Here is a 24,078-nt window from a genome sequence, read left to right as displayed (position 1 = left end):
TTTAACGTAATTAATTTCAAATAAGATTTTGATAATTTAATTTCAAACTGAGTGCTGGCAATAATTATACTTATTGACAGTAATATTTGATAAACAATGAATCAATTTCAGAATATTTTCATGATATAATTTAATATTTTAGTAGAATATAAAAATATTAATATCTTTAATTTTAAAATAAACCACAATTTTCAATATTATAATACTCACTAGAATTCAAAATCATTTTAAAAGTAATACAAATTATTTCAACTCATCTTCAACCAAAGTTTTACATTTTTTGTTCAAATGCAAGATCAAAATTGATTTCTTATTCCAAAAATATTCAAAATTAACTTTCAATAGAAGAAGTAAATTGATTATAACATGTATACACAATTACGCAAAAACAAATTTAGGTATATGAGTAATAATAATATTTTTACTAATTTTAGGAGTTATTTTACTCTTCAAATTTAAACTTTATAATGATTTTAAGTGTATAGATATGAGCACAAAACAAATATGTATATACCAGAATAAAAAAGTTAGATTATTACTCATTAATATATTTTGTCAATTTAGATATTTCTCATCAACATTAAAACAAGTTCAAATATATCCACAAGTATAAGTTTATTTCTTATCAATGTTATCATATTAGAAAAAGATGACCTTCTCCCATTCAACAAACAACAACATACCTTAATACTGTTACATTCATAGCACTTAAATAAAGTATTATTTTATTATAATATAATGTTTTATTAAAAAAAAGAGCTATAGAATATTTATTTTTATTATTTGTAATGTGAAAGAAACTTTATTCTTCGTAATAAATGTAATGTAATGTAATTGATGGTGGGTAAAGAATGGTTGAGAGTGAGGCACCTGTTACCTAATTATTGTGTTAAACTCATTTATCACTCAATTAATGCCACCAACACTTGAGCTTCCACCAACTAACGTCGATCTACTTCTCTTAAAAACCCATTTTAACTATCTCATTCTCCATTCATAATATCTCTAACTTATATTCACTTTCTCTAAACTACTTTACCAATATCAAACTAGGGTTAGGGTGAAGCAAGTGAATTGGTAGAAATTGGGGAAATTAAAAAACCTAATTTAATTTCTTTAATGAATTTCATGTCCCTTTTATTCTTACCCATCAATGGGCTGCTCTAAGTTCAGAAGTCTGTGCCTCCTCCCCTAATTTCTAGGTCAATTACGGTTCAGCTACCAATTTAACAAAACCGACAAATTCAATAATAATAACAAAAATAATAATGATAATAATAATAATAAAAGAAAATAAAAATTTATAAACTGTCCTTATCAGACCATGTGTTTGGATAGTGTCGTCTTCTCACCTCACCGCTGCAACTACCAACCTTGTTTCTCTTACAATTAGGCATGGCAGAAGAGAACAGCCACTGTTATATTTTTATTTTTAAAATAAAAATGTATATCTATTTCTGTTTTTTTTGGTACTAATTTAGATTGTGTCAAATATTAATTAGGTACTTTTTTTTTTCAAAAAAACTACATAAAAAATATATGTTATTAAGTAATAATGATATATAATTGAAACTTTACGAGAGCTATGATGTTTATTATTTATAAAATATCAAGAAGGAAAATGTTTTAAGAATTTGATTAATTTTTTGTGGAATATTAAATTATTCGAACAATGAAAAAATAGTGAAGAGTTGTGTGATAAAAGACGAGTTTTTTAAATAAAAATATATTAAAAAACAAAGAGAATAGAAATGACAAAAGTTTAGGTTATTTAATGAATTAAGGGATTGTATGGTTCAACATGCCAAACTTATCTAATATACTAAGAATTTATATTATTGGAGTACTCGAAATTGATAACATCATAAAAAATAAAATAAAAAAATATAAAAAGTATAAGTGATCAAACGTGTGGTTTATGGATGATTTAATTTGATAAAATGAATTTTATTTTTCCGAAAATGCAATTCATTCTTTGAAAGAAATTACACAAAGAAAAAATGCATAGGAGTTGTGATGATGAGTACCGAATGAGTTGAACAATTGAGAAATAATGAAACATTGGATATCAAAATACATGTTTTTCAAATAAACAAAATAAACCGAAGGAAATCCACGTGGATTAGAAAGTAAAACATTTCATAATTTATAAGTGAGTACAATCTTGTAAGCTAGTTTTATGAGGTTGAGTTAAATTTAAAATTTACTTCTTAATATGTTATTAAAGTCATTTAGAATCAATCCTTAATATATAATATCACGCATGAGTTTGTAAACCTCATCTTATAAACCAATGTTACGAGATTGAATTAGATTTAAAGTACAAATCTTAATAAAAAATAAAAAATAATAAAAATAAATTATTTAATAAATTAAAAATATTTTAATAATTTAAAACGAAGATGTATATACCAATTAAGATTGAAATAAGTATAATCAGTACACATACACATACCTAAAATCAATAAATGAATTTTTTGTTAAAATCAAAGTTAAAACAACAAATTTATTTATCATCCATAATTAGGCTTCAATGCTAGCATTTTGTAATCAAGAAATTAGGATGTGTATTTCTTTTAAATTATATTTTATTTTCTTTTACTTGTTTCAACTTTTAAAAATATTTCATAACCCAACATGTATTAAAACGTTTTTGTTTAGTTGTAGATAAAGAGGTAGTGTTGGTATTATTATGTAGATGGCATTATCACAAATGAAACTAATAATGACTTGAATAGCCTAATTAGTAGGTAGAGCAATAACCTTTATTCTCCCAATTCGTACTTGTACGGCTTTATTGTTCTACACGAAAAAGAAAAAGGAATTGGAAAAATGATATCACTCTAACATATTAGAGTACGTTACAGCAACATCATGTCATCACTTACTTTTCTCTCTTTCTTCAATGTTTAAGCAATAACTTCATTGCCTTGTTCCTTAATTTGTATGAATTCCTAAAGTAATTTTCGTACTAACATTTAATATTTTAAATTACATATCTTTATATAAAATTAACCAACTAAATTGTTTCTATTCCAGTAATCCACTTTTATTTATATCTAAATTGAATTATATCAATTCTTTAAGAATATAATTTAACCTAACCATAAATTATTCATTAAAATTCTAAACCACAGTTTGTATATTGAAAAATATTTTTTTACTATAAATGTTAGCTATATAAAATAAATATTTACCACATATAATGCACTTACTAATATACTAGTTATAAAAGCTAATTTCAGTTGCTTGTGAAATTAAAATTTCAACACATTTTTTTCAAACATATGACGAGTTCCATGATTTTGACAGAGAAGGATTTATCGAGTAAGATGTACAAATAAAAACGGGTCTAAAATTATGTTTTAAAATGAAAAGTATAACACTTTGGAATAATATTAGCTCAAATTTGAAAATAAATAATGAAAACATATTTTTAAAATTTATAAAGAATGAAAATGAATTTTAGTAAGGATAAAGGGTAAAAAATATACTCTCTTCTCATTTTATTTCTTTTCATACTCTCTTTTGAAATTTTTAATGGTATGAAAACTATTTTTTTTAATAATTTTCAGAATGAATTTTGTTCTTATATATAATATAATGTTACTCTTGTGATACTAGTAATTTTTTTTTCAACAAATAATTAATTAATTAAAAACGAGATATTTTAGGGATGTTCCAACCTTTATACAAAAGTCAGAATCTCTCCATCTAACTTAAGTTCAAAAGAACTTTACATAGCAGAGTTTTACATGCTTCAAAAATAACAACCACAACCTAAAACAAAATTATGTACTAGTAATTTTTTGTATTAATTTGCGAAAGTATTTTTCGTGGGAGTATGAGAAAGTTTATTGGTGTTTTCTCTGCGTTTCTTGAAGTTCAGACTACTATGGTTGTGTTGTGTTGCGTTTATTGCTAGAACTAATGCTCATTGGTATAATATGCTTCCATTTAGTTTTTGCTAACCAAAGAAAATTTAACCACTACATCAAACAAATTCTTTAGTATTATTATGATTTTTATTATACTTAATAATAATAATAATAATATTAACAATAATAATAATATTAACAATATTAATAATATAAACAATATTAATAATATAAGCAATATTAATAATATAAACAATATTAATAATATTAACAATATTAATATTAATAATATGAATAATATGAATATAATATTAATAATATGAATATAATATTAATAATATGAATAATAATACTAATAATATTAATAATAATACTAATAATATTAATAATAATACTAATAATATTAATAATATTATTATTAATAATAATATTAGTTGTTATTTGAGGTGTCAACCTAGCTGAGATGTCAAGTTGCATAGTGATACCTAACATAAAATCTTTTATAAAAAAAACCTATATAAACAATCTTTGCCACCTCTATGCATAACTAACAACTAGCTTAAAGAGAGTAGGTAATTCAGAAGGTATAAAGTCCAATCAGAATAAGAAAAATTAAAGCTAGATATTTTCCTCTTTATCCAAAACCACGCTTGCAATTGTGCTATGTTAAAGATCTCTTCAACATCTATCTTCCCTTCCTTAAACACAACACCGTTCCTATGGCTCCATAAGCTCCATAAAACTACCACCCAAACACCCGTCCAAACTATGTTTCTTTTCAAGTTAAACTGAAAAGGGTAAAACTGTACCAAGTGATTTTTTAGATCGTAATGGTATGCTCTTTGAATTCCCATCCATCTAGATACCATCGATCACACTTGAGAAGTTATCTTACGTTCCACAACCTGATGATGGATCTTTTCTACAACCTGATTACATAATGGACACAATAAAAATGACAAAGACACTCCTATTATGAAAAGACTCATTCTTGTTGTATCTTCCCATAATGATTTGCCAAACAATCATTAAAACATTTAGTAGCACTTTGATATCCCATAGAAATAATCCTCAATTATGCTCTTTTCTTAATTTTGAAATCCATGCCAATACAATAGAAAGTGACAATACAACTAGCTAGAAAAACACTATATGCCAAAACTTTATCATATATGCCCCCACAGAAATAATTTTTTCATTTGTTGTTATCTCGAAATTATTCCACATTACCTACCCAAAAATAAAAAAGTTTTTACTATAAAACAAAACATATTGTTTGTATTTTTGATATTGTAAAAGTTTAACATGGTATTATTAGTTTCCTCCATAGAAATTAATAAATTAATTTCTTAATTTATAGTTTTTTACATGATTGACAAGCACCTATATATTGATATATTAAAAGTAAAAAATGTTTTATTATCTACAGTGACTTTGTTTTATTCATTTTTATATTTATCTTGTTAAAATGCTATTAATTTAAAATGTGTTATTATTCAATAAATAATAATATTTCAAAATAAACTCTAAACATATCTATATCCATTCATCCAAAATAAATAAAAGTTAGTATATTATTTTTTCACGAATAAAGCTTTTGAACCTGCACTTGCACTTACTTATATTCACATAAAAAAATTTAAGAAATTAATGCTACTATTATAACAAAATAAATCCATTTAAATTCTTTATAAGAATATATTCATAAAAAAATATCAGACAGGACTGATCCCTACATTACCAATTACTACGGTGTAAGATCTGATCTTAAAATTTTAAAAAATCAAAGTAAAAAATTAAAGAGAAATGGAAAAGTTTTTTTTATTAAAGAAATGCTTTAACTTGCATGCATAAAAAGACAAGGAAATGAATTTTACAACTATTAGTATTAAATATAAAAAATAATTTTAAAAAAATAATCAATTTATGTATATATATATATATATATAAAATTTAAAGGTTGTATTTTCTGTTTTGTTTTTCTCGTCAATTGTAGCTTTTACTTAAAAAAATGAAAACTTTTATTTCATTCGCCTTATTTCCTCGTGTTTTTTTATTTATTTAAAATTATAAATAAATACTTTTTTTTTTACAATTTCCAACTTTATCCTAATTTAATGTTATTCATATAAAAAGTTTCTTAAAAGTGAGATTTTTTTTATGTTTTAGTTATTTACATGACTTATAAGTTGATAATAATAAAAATTTAAAACTAATTATATTTTACTTTCTTTAATGCAAAACTTTAAAGTACATAATCTTTTATACATGATTTTTATTTTTCTTAAAGTATTATATACATTAAAAATAGGGATTAAGTATTATCAACTTACCCTTATACTAATTATACGGATTAAAATTACTAGTTGTAATTGATTTTAGTTTTTAAATTTTTTTAGATCAAAATAGGTTTCACTTATTTTATTTTTCCTATATATAATTAAGATTTAGTTTAACTTATTATTATTACATTGGTGCATAAAAGGTTAAAATGTGACAATAATGAGACTTTAACTCAATTATATTGCATTGGTGTACGAAAATCTAATCTTTACTCCATCATGACCACTATTATTAATATTATTAATAATAATAAGTATAATAAAAATCATAATAATACTAAAGAATTTGTGTGGGGTAGTGGTTAAATTTTCTTTGGTGATTGAAGGAACCTTATTTTGAATCCTATCCACTGCAAATGTAATGTTGATTTTACATATGGATTTTGATCCGTATGTAATAATCTGTATATAATTCGCGTTTGAAAACGGTGGCTATGGGGATAAAACCACCGTTTTACATGAAAGCATTTCGTGTAAAACGACGACTTTACCCAATATATAGTTATTGTTTTAGACAAATTTAATTTCAAATGTGTCATCGCGTTTTGAAGGACAACGTCTATCCTTAAAAGCCCTATAACTATATTGCCATAAATGAGTATTTTTGCACTAGTGTTATTATTAAATTATAAATTAAAATATAAGAAAAAAAAGTATTTTACAAATTTCTCGAAAGTTTGAACAATTTTCATACTTTCTTTTGATTATTCAAATAAAAAAAAAACTTATATAGAATATCTGAAATATTCAAATTAGTATGAAAATAATAGTTTAGATGAGTTTATAAAAAAAGATATGATTTGAAATGTGTAAATATCTATTTGTTTTTCTTTTTTCTTTAAGATTTTCCTCTCTTATACCTAAATAATATGTCTAAAACTTAATTAAATAGAAATTAATTTTATACAAAAATAATTAATTATTATATTAACTAAATTAAATATTATTATTAAGATTAAAAGAAATTTTATTATTTACATTAATTTTTATTATTAAAAAAATAATTTTTAAATTAGTATCGAATTAATTATCATAGAAATTATTTACGAAATTAACGTTATCAAAATTTTAGAAATTATTTACGAAATTAACATGTAATTTGTTTACTAAATAAATATTTTCTACAATATATTAGCGTATAATACATAACTATTATTTTATTAATTTGTAAAAACAACTGTTTTTAAAAGAATTTGAATCTTAAACTATAATTTAGAACGAGAATAAAACTTAAAACTAAGAAGCATGTTTTCAAATCAAGTAAGCTAAATATGCATTGATTGTTAACTTGGAAAATAAAATTATTTTATCAAGAAAGAATTGATTTAATTTTAAGTATTTAAGACTACTCAAAATTCAACCGGACCATTTTAAATTGCAAAATTGACCCAAACACAATCACATTTCATTAATAATAAGCATCACAAATTAATAAATTTGGTTAAGAGACACATCATTACGTAGAAAATATAGTCTTGACTTAAGAATACTCTCCAAGTAAACCTAAGATAACTTTTACAACTAAGATTTAATTCCTTACAATCCACCACATCTTACGTAAATATTAATTTTCTTTATATATATATAAATTAGTTACTAAATATGTAAAAACATCAAAAAAATTTATAAGATATATAAAAAATTTCTAATTCTATCTTAAGTATTCCTTTTCGTAATAGATACTTAAATCACTGAAAGATACAATTAATAGAGAAAAATCAGTCATATTATATGAAATGTGTTACTAAGAAAATTTTAATATTGGTAAAAATGTTTGTAATAAAAAAGGGATTTCGACCATATCGATAGAACTACCAATCATAAGCCTATATTAACATTGGTGGAATGTTAGTCACACACGCATGTATATGAATACATATTTATCATTTTAATTTGGTCCTAGTTTTCACATGTAAAAAAAAAACACTCAATATTTGTGTTTTTATAAAATACTTATTAATAAAAGACGAAAAACTAGAAAGAATAACGTATCGACATTTCTTAATCAGTTCTTAAATAAAATAAATAATATAGTAAACTCTATTATTCTCCTTGTACGGATAATGTGGACATATAAGTTATAAACCGTACTTACAGTTTATTGATTGCTTCTTTTCTTTCTTTCTTTCTGTAGTTCTTTCTTGTTAGAAGAAGTTTCATTTCAAAGTTAAAAGAATTGCTTAGAAATAAATTTATTTAAACATTTAAGAATCAAATAATTTTATTGTTTAACTTAAAAGTATTAACATCTTCACCTTTTTATTTAAAAATATATTTCATATTAAATGAAAAATTAGAGTGAATAAAATAAAAATAAAAATCCATAAAAATAATAGAACATACTGGTTTTCATTGTTTAATATCAACTATCAATTAGTAAATCTACAAGCAAATACTATAAAGAATACAATTAAATTTGTTGGAGATCTCACATCGACTAAAGATTGGAGTATTTCATTCTATATAAGTAGGTGCAAACCTCACCCCATGAACTGGTTTTATGAGATTGAGTTATATTTAAAATTTACTTCGTATATGGTATCAGAATCATTTAAAAGCCTGTCTTAACGAGTGTTTGTTGAGCCTATTGTGCCACTTGATCTCCAACAAAACTATTTAATTAATGATGAATTAAAAATATAAGTAGTTAAAAAACTCTTGAAAGAAAGGTTATTAATAATTTTGCATTAACAATCCTAATTAATTTTCTTAATTTTTTGTGAGAAATTGGTATAGTTAAATTAAAAGAAACGATAGGTGTAGTCCATACTCGAGAAGAAGATGAAAGTTGGTAGATGATTTACAAGTGACCTAAGTTTCCAAATTTAGATATTGACTTGAGAAACGAAATTGATAAACAATAATAAAGGTTATTGTTCCAGCTATATATGATGATGATGAGAATGGAGAATGGAGAATGGAGTGGATTATTTATGATTATGAATATATATGTAATAAGTGTGTGTGCATGGCCTTTTAAGTTTTAACAAACCCCACATAATAGTGCCAAAGCTTACGGAGACTGACTCAGGCTCCTTAAATGCTGCAGTTGGTGCAGTTGTGCAGCCTCCATTACTGCATCAACATTTAGCCACGCAACCACCATTGACATTCTCATCTCATCTCATCTCATCTCATCACCATCACTAACCATTCCATTCCATTCCACACCATATCATACCTCCACCTTCCTTCCAAACCCCAATGAACAGTATTCAGACCAAATGCGTGGTCAAGCGCAAATCCAAAGAACCTGATGAAACCTTCTCCTTTACACAGTCCAAAGATACCATGAAGAACAACGCCTGCGACCGTCACAGACCTAAACGCTACCCTCTCCTGTCGTTTTGGGAGCTGCCCGAATACATGAAGGACAACGAATACATTCTGCGTTATTACAGGGCCAATTGGCCCTTCAAACAAGCTCTATTCAGCCTCTTTCGCTGGCACAACGAAACGATAAATGTTTGGACGTAATCAACAAAATCCATTCTTTTTCTCTTTTCTCCTTTTTATTGTGTCTAACTAACCTTCTTGTTTCTGGGTTTCTGCTGTTTCAGCCATTTCATTGGGTTTTTACTCTTTCTTGGGTTGACTCTCGCCAATTGGATGAAGCCTCGTGTGGTGGATCTCTTGCAACTATTCACCAGGTTATTCTGCAACCGTTTTTGTTTTTTTCCCTTGGGTTTTTGTCTGTGTTATTACAGAAACAAACTATGTTGCATATTCATTGTCGGAGATTGAGATTCGCCAATCTCCTTTCCCATGTAACAGAAAACACATGTCAGCATGTTGCCAGCACCTGCTGCTGATTGAAATTTAGAATAACAAAACTAAATCTGGAATCTAGTTGCTTTAATTATCCAAGAGAAATATTACTATTAATATTGGAACAGAGTTTTTGTATCACTTGTCTCACACTCAAACCAGGCACAATGATGGAAATGCTTTCTTGAGCACACGTTTGATTCACAAATACATAATTTAATAATCACAATTTGTTGACATTTAAGACTTTCTTTAGGGAAAGTGTTTAGTAGAATTATTCCTTTGTATTTTGATACAGTAAATAATTTACTTTTTCTAATTTTTATTTGTAAACTCGAACCAGTTCTGTGACGTTAAACACTTTCCTTAAATTTAAACCCAGAAAGTCGTGCAGTTGATGTACCAAAGTTTTTATACAATTTGCTTTTGACAGGTAGTTTAACTAGAACGAGGATACTTAGGAAATTGCCTTTGTCCATCATCCAATTTCTAAGTTAGAATAAACTTTTAACTTTTTTTTGTCGTTTTATATTTGCCATTGTGGTTAGGAATTTATATTAGGTGAACTGCCAACTAAATTCTCATATAATCTTTTGCAGGTCTTTTTCTTCAAGTGCGGAAAAAAATGTCTCTCATAACATCAAAGATTTGTTTCTGGTAAGTGAGCTATGATCACATTAGAAACAGATAAACACACCCTATCACTAGATTTGACGAGCAATCAACATTAACAAAATTGATTTCGAAGGGTTGTGTGTGTGTGTGTAGAGAGAGATACTTTCCTTTCTGAAAAACAAGTTAAGAATAGAATTCACTATAAATTACTGTATGATAAATTCTGGGTCCAAGTTGAACAAAACATGTGAACATTTTCATCCAACATTAAAGTAATCTAAAACTGTTTCTGCTTTTTTTAAGTGAATTCAAACATACTTCAACATGATTCTTGGTAATCCAACATGAAACCAATTATCCATCATACTAAACGACCAAACAATATATGGTATTTAGTTTATATCATGAAGACTGACATTGTACGATGAAACTGCAGGGAACAACGATTCTCTTTGATTTAAATAATCAAATGCCTTTGACAATCGAACTTCAGTCCGCAGAATTGGTTATAGCAAGGTGGCCATTCTTTGTTTTCCTAGGTGGTTCAATGTTCTGCCTCTTGTCTAGCAGCATGTGCCACCTCTTCTGTTGCCACTCCCACAACTTGAACATGTTCCTGTGGCGACTGGACTATGTAGGAATAGTTGTGATGATCATCACCTCCTTTTTCCCTCAAATTTACTACGTTTTCCTTTGTCAGCCTCACTGGCAAATCATGTATCTTGCTGGGATCACAGCCATGGGAGTATTCACCATCGCAACAATGCTCTCCCCAACACTTTCCACTAGCAAATACCGTGCATTTCGTGCCATGTTGTTCTGCTCAATGGGACTTTTCGGCATTGTACCTGCAATCCATGCATGCTTTGTGAACTGGACCAATCCTAGACGCAATATCACCTTAGCATATGAAAGTGCCATGGCATTATCTTACTTGACAGGGACCTTATTCTATGTGACAAGGATACCCGAAAGGTGGAAACCAGGGTGGTTCGACTTGGCAGGTCACAGCCACCAAATTTTTCATGCTCTGGTGGTGGTTGGAGCATTGTCACATTATGCAGCCACTCTTCAAATGCTAGAGTGGCGTGACTCTTTTGGCTGTGACATGTTTCCATGATATATATATCTTAATCTTAATCTTTCATAACAGATATATATGCAGCATTATATGGATTTCCCTGGGGTATTAATTGTATCAGTGGCGCAAGCATTTGTGTAGTTTTAAGGAGCATTGTTTCATTGTTAGGTTCATTTCAAGTGTCTGATTGTCCGAAAGAGGCTGGGATTTAGAAGTGATTCTTCAGAATATAATTATTTTATTCGCATCTTCTTCTAGGGCCATGATTTTATTCCCTTCCCTTTTTTCATTTTTTGTTCAACATCTATAAGATTGTATCTAGAAAATTTATTTAGCGCCCTTATTGTTTAATTGTTTTGTATGTGGCTGTTGAGATTACTATTGCAACTTTTAAATTAGTCAAATTACTGTGCCAAACTTGTGGATACCAATGTTCAAAAGTGCTGTGTTAACAGTGGTTGGCCTAACAGGTGTTGCTCAAAAGTTCAATAAACCAAATATTGTCTATTTTTGTTGAGCGAAAGAAACGTACTAGCTCAAGTTATCAAGGTTGGTTGACTAATTGGAATGACTCGAAAAAACTTTTAAAAAACGACAACAAAAATATAGAAAAATAAAAAATAAGTCTAATAATATGTTTTCATAATAGAATACTGTAATTCTTTGACCTGTTCACTTATTTTCTTTCTTCATAACGGTGTCCTGAATATTGTTCCCCACTTTTATTTGTTGTTTAATGGTATGTCAGAAATCTTTTATTTGAGGCACTGTTCTTGGGATTTTGAGGTCCTTAAATACATAAAATAATATATAAAAAGAAGTAGTCGTTGAATATCCTCTTAAAGGTTGAATGCAGTGGACTTTAATTTCTTCAACTGCAAAGCTTGCGTTTCAATCTAGATCCTCACGTAACAGTAACTGTGATCTCATGGAGATTTGAACTTTTGTACTATTTTCACGCTTTTTAACACCGTTACGTCTTCATCTATTATTTCATTATTATTTTCGATAAAAGAGAACATTCGGCACCTACCTAATTAATACCCACGTATTAATTACCGGACTGGTTAGTGCTATGATTTAACTTCCTTTTTTACCATAATTCGTTTACGAAAATTTTCCATTTTATACATTTTACTGTTTCAACCTTAAGATTAAACATTTACTTTTTTTTTTATTAATGACTATTATTTTAGCGGGAAAATTCAGTTATATGAAAATTTACACAAAAATGAATGTTCTACAATAATTAAAAAAATCATCTTATATATGTTAGTCACCTCATCGCATTATTAATAATTCAACAGTGAATTGAAAAATTATAATGGTACAAATTTTCATAAAAAGTATTCATAATTAATATATATATATATATATATATATATATTCAAATTTATTGATAAATTTTAAAAATGTCAACATTATCTAAAGATTTTTTTATATCACAATATTAGTGTGAAATATTAATTGGTTTAAACTTATTTAAGATAATGGATAACACTTGTACGAACCACATATTTAGAGTTAAATTATATTTTATATATTTTTCAAAAAATTTCACAAGTAAAAGAAGGTATCACGTTATTTAGTTTGAATAAAAGAAGAATCAATTTGGATTCAAATGATAAAAAAAGTCATATACAATTTTAGACTTGGTTTCTAAAAACATAAAAACACAATAATTGAGTAAATAAAACAATCACAAAGCTAAAAATATATGTTAGAGATTTCAAATCGACTAAAGATAAAAAATTTTATAAATATAAATAATATAAAATATATTTTATAAGCCGATTTTATAAAGTTGAGTTAGGTTTAAATATGGTATCAGAGTTCTTTAGAAGATATTTTAACAAAAATTTGTTGGATTTATCAGACTATCTACTGTCGGACCATTTATAATAAAACACATAAAATAAATGAAAAATAGAGATAAAAATAATAAACATAAAAGAAATGAAGGAAATAATGCCAAAACTAAATGAGGATTGTATGTTTCAATTATAGAGGTTTGAAAGAGATAATAACAAAGGAGATGATAAATATGGCACCCAAGAGACAAAAATAGTAAACATATCAAATGAAAAATCAAAAACTATGGGAAGATATTAACACACTCAGAGTGTATAATGGGTGGGAAATTTTAAGTACATGGAATAAAAGTACATTTCATTGACAAAGTCAAGCATAAGCAAATGATATATAATATTGGAATGGGAGATAAAAAAGCAGGTATTTACTATGTTAAATGTACTCTTCATGCACATTTATCGTAAAGAAATAATTAGATATAATTGATAGTAATAAGGTATGGTGCAAGTTATGTGATTTTATGTAGTTAAGAATTCAGAAGAAAGGAAAGGAATGCCTCAAGTACAACCAAAAAATAGGAAGGAAATGTTGGAATTTAATTTGTTCATAGAAAATTTAGAACCCATAGACATACATATAGCAGAGAGAAAATACACATGATATAAAATCAATGAGACTACTTTTAAATAGAATTTTAGTGTCTAAAGAGTGGTTAGATATGTTGTCAGAAAAGAAAAGTGTTGGATAAAAGTGTCTTTGACTGAGTACCTAAACCATTTAAATATGGATCTCTGGTATTGTGATTTCTGGGTAGAAGTGAAGAAATTATGGAAGAAATATAATGTAAATGGAAATGAAATTTGGGTTTTAAAAGAAAAACTAAACACTTGGAAATTTTAACACAATTTCATAATTTATTATATATTTGTTATTTTTTGACAATCCATTTAAACATTGGGAGAATAGTTACTAGACTGAATTTTCTATAGATAACTATTATCCTGCTTTAAATGATTCTTCTGATTATATAATGAACTTTTAGTAAGATCTCCATCATAAACTAAAGACAATGATAAGTTCAAACTTCATAATGGTCATTCTGAAAAGGCTTAGATTTTCATCCATTAATTGTCTGTGTTTTCTGAGTTCACTTCTTTTGGCGAGAGTGAAAATTGATTGATGTATCACTTGGAATTACATGCTTCAGCTCAAAATTTTGTCATCTCAGGCATGTAAAATGTCATTTCTTTGCACTGAAATAAATGCCGTAGTGATCAAAGTTTCTGAGTACAAAGCCCTACTTTTAAGGTTTACTCCACATGCTTTCAACCTCAAATGCTAAAAACTTCGTGAAAAGATCTTAGAATAACTTAGGTCTGCTACTTCTTAGACATGTTCACATGATTTGAGATTACTAATTTGAATATTGTAGATTATATAACTATGGTTACACTAGATGAGGCAAATGTTCATGAACTACCATGGTACCCTCTAGATGCTCCCCACCCTCTATGTTATTCCCATTGTTTCTCCCCATTCTTCTCTTCATTTTCATCACTCATCTCAAGGGAAATCATCTTTCCGTCGATTTTCCTTATTTCTCCCTTTCCACCATCAAAGACATCACAACACAAGTACAACCCCATGTTCAGTCTCTAGCCAACTCTGCATATAGAAGCCTTGACCATAGCATTAAGGTGTGCAAAAATTAAGCACAAAGTTTTGGAGTCTAACCTCCTAACGCATATATATAATACATGACACTATTGTCAGTGTCCACTCTTCTAAGGTAAAAAACTGATATATTTTTTTTTGCATGCAGAAAAGGACTAGCTTTGATGTAGTTGAAGAAGGTTTGGCAAAGGCTAGAGCCTCAATCCAGGAAGCAATTCGCTCAGGGAACCACAACAGTTCAGGCAACCAAGAAGACTTTATCCCAAAAGGGTCCATTTATAGAAACCCTTATGCTTTTCACCAGTTAAGTTCAAAAGATTCGGGAATGTCAATTTTACTGTAATCAAGGTTTTAAATTGTGGTCGTGCACACTCCAAAACTTTGATGTTGCAGCTGAAATAGCAATCCTAGACAGTTTTTTAAAACCTTGCTCATAATAGCACACTCGACATGCACACAAAAAATAGTAACATTATTGTTACTAACAAGTGATGTTTTTGAATAAAATGAAAAGCAGGAGCCACAAGGAGATGGTGAAGAGATTCAAAGTGTGGGTGTACGAGGAAGGAGAACAACCATTAGTGCATTATGGGCCAGTGAATGATATATACGCCATTGAGGGTCAGTTCATTGATGAATTGGACAATAGCAAGAGGAGTCCCTTCAAGGCTAGGAACCCTGATGTGGCACACGCCTTTTTCATACCCTTTAGCGTGGTTAATGTGGTTCATTATGTTTATAAACCTTACATGTCCCAAAATGATTATCGCCGTGACCGTTTGCAACGGTTGGTGGAGGATTATATTGGCGTGGTGGCAGAAAAGTATCCTTATTGGAACAGAAGCAATGGTGCAGATCATTTTCTCCTCTCCTGTCACGATTGGGTATGTTCCTGTTATTTCACATATGCCACATGCCTTGTAACTTCATTATTTTGAGGTTAATATAAATTGTTTTTACTCTACTTGATGATTCAGGCACCAGACATATCACATGCCAATCCTAAGCTCTTCAAGAACTTCATCAAAGCTCTATGCAATGCCAACACTTCAGAGGGATTCCAGCCCAAGAGGGACGTGTCTATCCCTGAAGTGTACTTGCCTGTTGGAAAGCTAGGACCACCAAATTTGGGGCAGCACCCCATGAACCGCTCCATATTAGCATTTTTTTCAGGTGGAGCTCATGGTGACATTAGGAAGTTGCTTCTGAAGCACTGGAAGGACAAAGATAGCCAAGTTCAAGTTCATGAGTACCTTCAAAGGGGCCAAAACTACACTGAGCTAATGGGACTAAGCAAGTTCTGCTTGTGCCCCAGTGGGTATGAAGTGGCTAGTCCTAGAGTTGTAGAAGCAATTCATGTAGGATGTGTTCCTGTGATAATTTCCGAGGACTATGCTTTGCCTTTCAGTGATGTGCTTAATTGGAATCAATTTTCTGTACAAATCCCAGTTTATAATATACCAAAGATCAAGACTATATTACAAAATGTATCAGAAGGGAAGTACATGAAATTGCACAGGAATGTGAGAAGAGTTCGGAGACATTTTGTGGTGAATAGACCAGCTAAGCCATTTGATTTGATGCACATGATATTTCACTCAATTTGGCTTAGAAGATTGAACTTCAGGCTCATGGCTTCACAATAAGGGATGTTTCTGCATACAAAGGCCCTTCTTTATTTTCCACTCATAAGCCCGTTTGGATACAACTCGTAAGAGGTTATATAAACTATTTTTGGTTAAGTTGAGTAACTATTTTTGGTTTATCTGAGCAATGCATGTTCTAAGCTAAAGGGAGATGTAGTTGTTCAAGATTTCCCATGTGACTAGGTCCTGTGAACATTATAGATTCAGTTGAAATTAGCATTTTAGATAGACAAATGGTGGTTAAGTTGATAATTGTATGTTAAACCATGGCCCCAAAATTCCAATATGAAGAAATACTAATGCTCTTATCGTACCTCAGTTTTTGATAGTTCAATTGATTTACATTTCTCATTCTTATCCAAATAGCTTGAGGTCCCCATTGGTACAGATTTTACAGAGCAGATGTCAAATATTCTGAGTAGCTCTTCACAACTTTATGAATCTGCCACCACTGCTCTGCTCTGCTTCACCTGTTTTGTATGTTTAAGACTCTCTATTTTTCATTTTATAATATTTAATGAAGTATTAGAAAAACTATCAACAGATATAAGATTTACCTATGCATTAAACAGGTCTTCTTCCAGCTAATGCTTCTTATATCACTAATCGACGACTTTGCCAAAATTTAGTAATTTCGTAAGTCCAAAAAGAAAAGTAAGAACTAGACTTTCCACGTCTTCACCCGAACATCTTTGTAGTGGGGTCATAGCCGATGGCAGCATTTATTGGTTACATTGTTTGCTAGCTATGAAGTTAAAAGTTAGATTAGAGCATTTTAAAATTGTTACTTTAAAAAGAAGTAATTGAGACAAATTGAGTTACTTAGTTAAAATTATCACTTGTATAGAGAAAAATAACTACTACTTTTCAAGCTTTTTTTCCTACATCAGAAAATAAAACCCCCACACGTTTGAAGGGAAAGAAGTGGCTCTTCTTTAGAGGGATGCTGTAATTAAGATACTTTAGAAAAGTCACTATAGAATTCTGTTCTTAAGTGAAAAAGGAGTATGGGTTGCTCTGATATAAGAATAAATTGTTTATTTTGTGGGGTGTTTTTTTTTATCATCAATAATTTGGAGTTGGATCATCAATTGTTAAGGATTAAACTTATACATGGTTGGTGAGAGAGAGCTTTCAGATAGCAGATTTCCAAAGCTCTGAAATAATTGATGAAAGTTTTCAAATCATCACTGTCTTCTTTAGTCTTTCTAGTGTTTTTCCTTAATTTTTTCCTAGTTTGTTTCACTCCCTCGCATGATTCTCAAGTGATTCATGTCCACTCGGAATCTCCTTTCACTCTTTCTAGTATCAGAGGCAATACTTCTCCGCAAGAAATTCACTACAACAATACAGATCTTAGATGGATCAAGGTATTCAACCTTCACAATCTTTTGAAAGGTTGTTCTAATTGTTCTTAGATTAATACCCTTTGTCTTTAATTTTCAGTTTGGCCATGGCATGAAGAAGAATGTGACAAGTTTGGAGAGGCTCGAAGAAGGTTTAGCTCGTTCGCGAGCATTTATCCAGAAAGCAATTCGGTACAAGAACCACACATCCCTCGTGAAAGAGAGTTTTGTCCCAAAAACCGCCATTTACCGGAATCCACACGCTTTCCACCAGTTAAGCATGACCCATTCTGATTCTGTCTTTTTTTTTCTCTGTTGGGTTTGATTTTGCAAAAGTACTTTTTTTTCGCAAGTCACTGTTTCACTGTTTTTGTCAGCGTAGTTGTTACTGTGAATAAATCTACTAAGAGAACCGTCTTTTTACGCAGATTAGATCCTATCTTTATTCTGTGTTTGTGCAACTCAAAGAATAAAAATATAGCATTTGAGAATAAGAAAACAAATAAATGATGAAAAAAATTAAGTGTTGGTTGGGGAAGATTTATTCTATAAAAAAATCATAAAATATTAAATACTTAAAGAAATTAGTATTTGCTTAAAGAGAAATAAATGAAATGGGTCCATTGGGCTTAAAATCTCATGTACAACATGAGCAGGAGCCACGTGGAGATGATGAAGAGATTGAAGGTTTGGGTGTACAAGGAAGGAGAGCAGCCATTGGTGCATGATGGGCCTGTAAACAACAAATACTCCATTGAAGGCCAATTCATAGATGAAATGGACATAGCTAACAAGAGCCCCTTCAAGGCCCACAATCCAGAACAGGCCCATCTCTTCTTACTTCCCTTCACCGTATCCAAGGTCATTCGCTATGTTTACAAGCCCAGAAGGTCCAGATCCGACTATGATCCTCCACGCTTACAACGTTTGGTGGAGGATTACATCAACGTTGTTGCAAATAGATATCCCTATTGGAACAGAAGCAAAGGTGCTGACCATTTTCTTGTTTCATGCCATGATTGGGTGGGTAAACATACCCTGTTCTTGTTTTTAATAGAATTGTAGTTTTAGGTTAATATCTTAGGTTCATGTTTCATCCAAACTTTTATAATAGACATAGGAAGCTAAAACTCTAATTTTGATTAAAAACAGTAGCCAATTGTTTTTGATGATTCAGGGTCCAAAAGTGTCATATGCAAATCCCCAACTCTTCAAATACTTCATCAGAGTTCTTTGCAATGCCAACACTTCGGAAGGATTTGAACCCAACAGAGATGTCTCCATTCCAGAAGTGTTTTTACCAGTTGGGAAGCTTGGTCCACCTAAGATGGGGCAACACCTTAACAATCGTCCAATATTAGCCTTTTTTGCTGGTGGAGCTCATGGTAAGATTCGAAAAACACTACTGAAGCAATGGAAGGATAAGGATAGAGAAGTTGAAGTTCATGAGTACCTTGGAAAGGGTGAAGACTACACAAAGTTGATGGGTCTAAGCAAGTTTTGCCTCTGCCCCAGTGGGCATGAAGTGGCAAGTCCTAGGGTGGTGGAAGCAATCTATGCAGGGTGTGTCCCTGTAATAATCTCTCACAATTACTCTTTGCCTTTCAGTGATGTGCTTGATTGGAGTGAATTCTCCATACAAATTGCAGTTGAGAGAATAGCAGAAATTAAGATTATTTTACAGAATGTTTCAAAAGATAAGTATAGAAAGTTGTATTACAATGTGAGGAGAGTTGGAAGGCATTTTGTGATAAACAGGCCTGCAAAGCCATTTGATTTGATACATATGATTCTCCACTCACTTTGGCTCAGAAGGCTAAATTTCCAACTACCACCTTCATAATAAGAGGACTCACTTCTATTTCATTTCATGTTCTTATTTTCTTTGTAATTTAATTCCCATAACTACAAACAGTGTCACTTTTCTACTGATGTTATGTGGCTAATAATGTGCTTCTGTGGGACTAAGTACCTTTTATACAAGACATGCCACTCCAAAAAATAATATAACTAGAAACCATAATAGTGGGATCATAATAGTATAACTATAAACCAGTCTCTAAAGTCTAAACAATGCTCTTATTCATCGCCATAATATATTTAAACAATTACTGTAATGAATCTGAGCCATCCATTAATTGAACAATTAATATAATATTTATAAAACTTAATAATAAAATATAAGCTCATCTCAGCCTTGTAAAAAGACTACCACACAAATATAACCTCCCTTTCACCATCACCACGTTGCTCCCACATCAACTTCTTTTCAACTCTACTTCTTCAAACGACAATTACATGGACAATAACACCGTTCAAAGTAATATCATTCAGAAATACAATCTAAATTGAGTTGTCTCATATTCTAATCAAAGAATCTTATGCTATGATTGATTTTTTCCCTAACATAATTGTATTGTTTTGGTTTTGGTTATTGGAAATCTATACTAAATTATAATTTATCTCCCACGATTAAAGATTATATTAATTATAATATATAAATAGGATGAAAATTTAATTTACAAATTAGTTTTTGGAGGTTAAGCACAATACTTATTTAAAGAATATAAGAAATTTTGGTGTACAATGATATTAGTGAACGACATATATGATATCGAAGGACATATATGAACAATAAGGATAAGTGGAACCAGTTCAGTTGGGGGAATGAAGTCCTGTGAAAGCACACATATTCAGTATTTCCAATGTGCTTCGCTATGTTTACAAGTCTATCCTAAAGCATTCTCACTATCAACACTTACGTTTGCAACGCATGGTTGAATTATATTTGTATTATTCAACACAAGTCCCCTAGTGGAATAGAACCAAAGGTGGATACTATTTTGTTTGCATGTTATGATTGAGTGAATCACACTTTAAAGTTTTAATAATAGATAGTGAATAAATCAACAATTTATATAGTTGAGTTTATTTTGACCTTAATTGTAATTTCTGTTAATTTTATGATTTTTAATAAGAGTAGACGGTTAGACTAGACAATCTAGTGGTTACGCATAGTAGACGGTTTGATAGGACTATCTGATTAGATGATCTGAAGAAAGCGTCTATGACTACAAATGAGTTGAATAACACAAAAGTCCAAGTTGCTTCTCAGAATCAAAACGGAAAATGAAATCTGAGGAGAATAATAAGAGAATAAAATTTAAAATATCTCAGAAACAAAATTAAAAGCAAATCATCTGCGAAGTTGAAAACTAAGAAACTGTGAGCAAATGTAAACCATATTATTTTTTTGATATCCTAAGCAAAAAAACCTGTAAAAAGATACAAGCTTCAAGGAGAAATCATTAAGCTTGAAAGCTTCAATACCATACGAAAACACAACATTATGATTTTCTTAATTTTCTTTTTTGTAATTCTTTCGTTTTTCCTTTAAATTAATTACTAAAATTCTCTGAGTTGATTCTTTTGTGATTTTGCAATGAATTCTAAGGTTTCTCTTCAATCAAATTTTATTATTAAATTTATTTATAATAGTTTGTGTTGGAAGGTCTAATTTTTTTTCTTCAATTTTTTGTGTTGGTTAATGAAAACCATTGATAACATGGTCCCACAAAGTTTGTGGTGCTAGCATATGAGAAGGTTTCCATCCAAGTAGAGATGTGTCCATCCGTGAAGTGTGCTTGCCCGTGGGAAAACTTGGTCCACCTAGCTGGGCCAACACCCAAACAGCCGCACTATATTGGCTTTCTTCGCAGGTGGAGTTCATGGTAAAAGTCGAAAAATACTTTTGAAACATTCTAAGGTCGAACATAATGAAGTTGAACTTCATGGGTATCTTCCAAAGGCTCAAAGCTACACAAAGTTAATGGGACAAAGCAAGTTTTGTTTGTGCCCAAGTGGGCACCAAGTTGGAAGTACTAGAGTGGTGGAAGCAATTGCTCGTCATAACTTATGACAATTATTCTGACATATAGCTATGTACTCCATTAGAGTAAATTCCAGTGGAGATTCGGTGGAGAAAATACCAAAAATTAAAATTATATTACAAAGTATTTCAAGAAATGGGTTTATGGATATGAATTATGTGGGTAATTATGTTTGGAAATGTACTTGGATAACCATTATTTGGAGAATTTGGAATCGTAGAAATAGGATTATTTTTAATAATGGAGTGATATATCATGTTGGAACTTTTTAGTATGGCTCAAGTAAAGGTGTGAGCATGAGTAACTTATAAATTCACAAAGTTAAACTTCTTTTATTCTGATTGGTGTGTTAAAGTATATGAATGTTTAAAATCATTGCATTGATGGTTGACGATCTTTCACCTCTCTGGGTTATGACTCACCTTTAACCGTTTTCTTGTCATAATTGAGAGGTTAATTGTCACAATCAATTGCAATCAATGGGAAGTTAATTGCCACAATCAATTGCAATCAATGGGAGGTTAATTGCCACAATCAATTGCAATCAAAGGGAGGTTAATTATCACTAATTGTATTTATTATTGTTGTCTCCTAGAACCACTATATATAGTGGCTTCCTTCAAAGCAATGTAACACACTTGCTTCCTCTCTCTTTCTCATATACTCTCTATTTCTATTCTTGAGTGTAAGTGTTTAACCCATATAGAGAGAATTTGTTTTGGGGCTATTTATCTATTAGCCTGAGAGGAATTCTTTGTACTCCTAATATCATTATAGTGGAAGTTTTGACTCTCTCGCCGGTGGTTTTTTACCTCTATTTAAAGGGGTTTTCCACCTAAAAATTTCTGGTATCATTCTCTTTACTTTGTTACTTTAATTTCTCGTAATCTTTGGTTGAAATTATCACGCTTCCGCACACAATATCCCTACAAATTGGCATTAGAGCTTTTCGATAATTCAACCATGATCTATTGTTCAATAATGTCAAAATTGGATATTGAGAAATTTGATGGTAAAATCAGCTTTGTTATCTGGCGAGTTCAGATGCTAGCTGTTCTCACCCATAATGGTTTAAAGAAAGTTTTGACAGGTAAAATGATGAGACCAACCACTATGACGGAGGAGCAGTGGGATGAGATGGATGAAAATGCATTAGTTATGCTTGTCCCGTGAGGTGTTGCGTGAGGTCATCAACGAGAAAACTACAACATGCATATGGAGTAAATTGGAGTCTCTATACATGACCAAAAGTCTTGCAAACAAACTCCGGTTAAAGGAGCGACTCTTTACACTCCGAATGTCCAAAGGTACTCCCATCCAATCTCACCTTGATGAATTTAATTCCATCATAATTGATTTGGAAAATTTGGATGTTAAAATTGATGATGAGGATAAAGCCGTTCTACTTATTGTTTCTCTACCACCCTTGCATCGACAATTCAAATAAATTATGTTATACGGTAATTATCTTACCTTAAGCTTTGATGATGTCAAGACTAATTTACTAGCCAAAGAAAAATTTGATACTCACTTTCATTCTAAAAGTTCTGGTGAAGGATTAGTACTTAGAGGGAGAAACCAAGAGAAAGGTAGGAACAATAAGTAGTTAAACGACGAGGGTTACCACAACCGTGATCTATGGCTCAAGAACTTCCACAACAGAGACCAAGAAAACTGACTCAAAGATTAATTGCAGAATCTGCCAACATTGCTTATGCTTTAACTATTGCACAAGAGATGGGTGAAGAAGGTGAACCCAAGAATTACTCTGAAGCTATCTCTAATGACGACTCAACAAAGCGGATTGCTGTTATGCAATAAGAAGTTGAGAGTCTTCTCAAAAACGAAACATGGGAATTGGTGAAGTTACCAGAAGGAAAACGAGTCATTAGTTGCAAGTGGAACTTTAAGAGAAAAGAAAGGATCCCTGGTGTTGAGAGTACAAGGAAGAAAGCAAGATTTGTTGTAAGAGGTTTTGATCAAGAGAAATGTATTGACTTTAATGAAGTATTTTCTCCTGTTGTTC

General features: G+C 30.1%; 3 protein-coding genes across 3 annotated transcripts; all 3 read left to right on the top strand.

The window, feature by feature from the left end:
- Positions 1 to 9,131: 9,131 nt before the first annotated feature.
- Positions 9,132 to 11,934, top strand: LOC137807580 (heptahelical transmembrane protein 1). The gene is made up of 4 exons (XM_068608294.1): positions 9,132 to 9,693; positions 9,781 to 9,870; positions 10,588 to 10,645; positions 11,040 to 11,934. Exons 1-4 carry the CDS (start codon positions 9,425 to 9,427, stop codon positions 11,721 to 11,723), a joined length of 1,101 nt encoding a protein of 366 aa, XP_068464395.1. The 5' UTR covers positions 9,132 to 9,424; the 3' UTR covers positions 11,724 to 11,934.
- A 3,025-nt stretch (positions 11,935 to 14,959) lies between these two features.
- LOC137807579 (probable glycosyltransferase At3g42180) lies at positions 14,960 to 17,128 on the top strand. Its single transcript, XM_068608293.1, has 4 exons — positions 14,960 to 15,193; positions 15,319 to 15,473; positions 15,688 to 16,054; positions 16,148 to 17,128. Exons 1-4 carry the CDS (start codon positions 14,978 to 14,980, stop codon positions 16,814 to 16,816), a joined length of 1,407 nt encoding a protein of 468 aa, XP_068464394.1. The 5' UTR covers positions 14,960 to 14,977; the 3' UTR covers positions 16,817 to 17,128.
- A 612-nt stretch (positions 17,129 to 17,740) lies between these two features.
- On the top strand, positions 17,741 to 20,028 carry LOC137807578 (probable glycosyltransferase At5g20260). Its single transcript, XM_068608292.1, has 4 exons — positions 17,741 to 18,186; positions 18,263 to 18,435; positions 18,819 to 19,185; positions 19,340 to 20,028. Exons 1-4 carry the CDS (start codon positions 17,986 to 17,988, stop codon positions 20,003 to 20,005), a joined length of 1,407 nt encoding a protein of 468 aa, XP_068464393.1. The 5' UTR covers positions 17,741 to 17,985; the 3' UTR covers positions 20,006 to 20,028.
- Positions 20,029 to 24,078: the final 4,050 nt, after the last annotated feature.

Source organism: Phaseolus vulgaris, chromosome 3 (assembly GCF_000499845.2).
Source record: "Phaseolus vulgaris cultivar G19833 chromosome 3, P. vulgaris v2.0, whole genome shotgun sequence".
In the NCBI taxonomy this organism is placed as follows: Eukaryota; Viridiplantae; Streptophyta; class Magnoliopsida; order Fabales; family Fabaceae; genus Phaseolus; species Phaseolus vulgaris.
Note: the sequence above shows the minus strand (reverse complement) of the source record. Positions and strands in the feature narration are given on the sequence as shown.

What these genes read in the sequence shown, in the direction of transcription:
- LOC137807580 (XM_068608294.1), top strand. Translation starts at nt 9,425, where the DNA reads ATGAACAGTATTCAGACCAAATGCGTGGTCAAGCGCAAATCCAAAGAA. An exon ending in GAAACGATAAATGTTTGGAC is followed by an intron (nt 9,694 to 9,780) that starts GTAATCAACAAA and finishes CTGCTGTTTCAG; the next exon opens with CCATTTCATTGGGTTTTTAC. An exon ending in ACATCAAAGATTTGTTTCTG is followed by an intron (nt 10,646 to 11,039) that starts GTAAGTGAGCTA and finishes ATGAAACTGCAG; the next exon opens with GGAACAACGATTCTCTTTGA.
- LOC137807579 (XM_068608293.1), top strand. Translation starts at nt 14,978, where the DNA reads ATGGTACCCTCTAGATGCTCCCCACCCTCTATGTTATTCCCATTGTTT. An exon ending in GCCTTGACCATAGCATTAAG is followed by an intron (nt 15,194 to 15,318) that starts GTGTGCAAAAAT and finishes TTTTGCATGCAG; the next exon opens with AAAAGGACTAGCTTTGATGT. An exon ending in TCCTCTCCTGTCACGATTGG is followed by an intron (nt 16,055 to 16,147) that starts GTATGTTCCTGT and finishes TTGATGATTCAG; the next exon opens with GCACCAGACATATCACATGC.
- LOC137807578 (XM_068608292.1), top strand. Translation starts at nt 17,986, where the DNA reads ATGAAAGTTTTCAAATCATCACTGTCTTCTTTAGTCTTTCTAGTGTTT. An exon ending in CAGATCTTAGATGGATCAAG is followed by an intron (nt 18,187 to 18,262) that starts GTATTCAACCTT and finishes TTTAATTTTCAG; the next exon opens with TTTGGCCATGGCATGAAGAA. An exon ending in TTGTTTCATGCCATGATTGG is followed by an intron (nt 19,186 to 19,339) that starts GTGGGTAAACAT and finishes TTGATGATTCAG; the next exon opens with GGTCCAAAAGTGTCATATGC.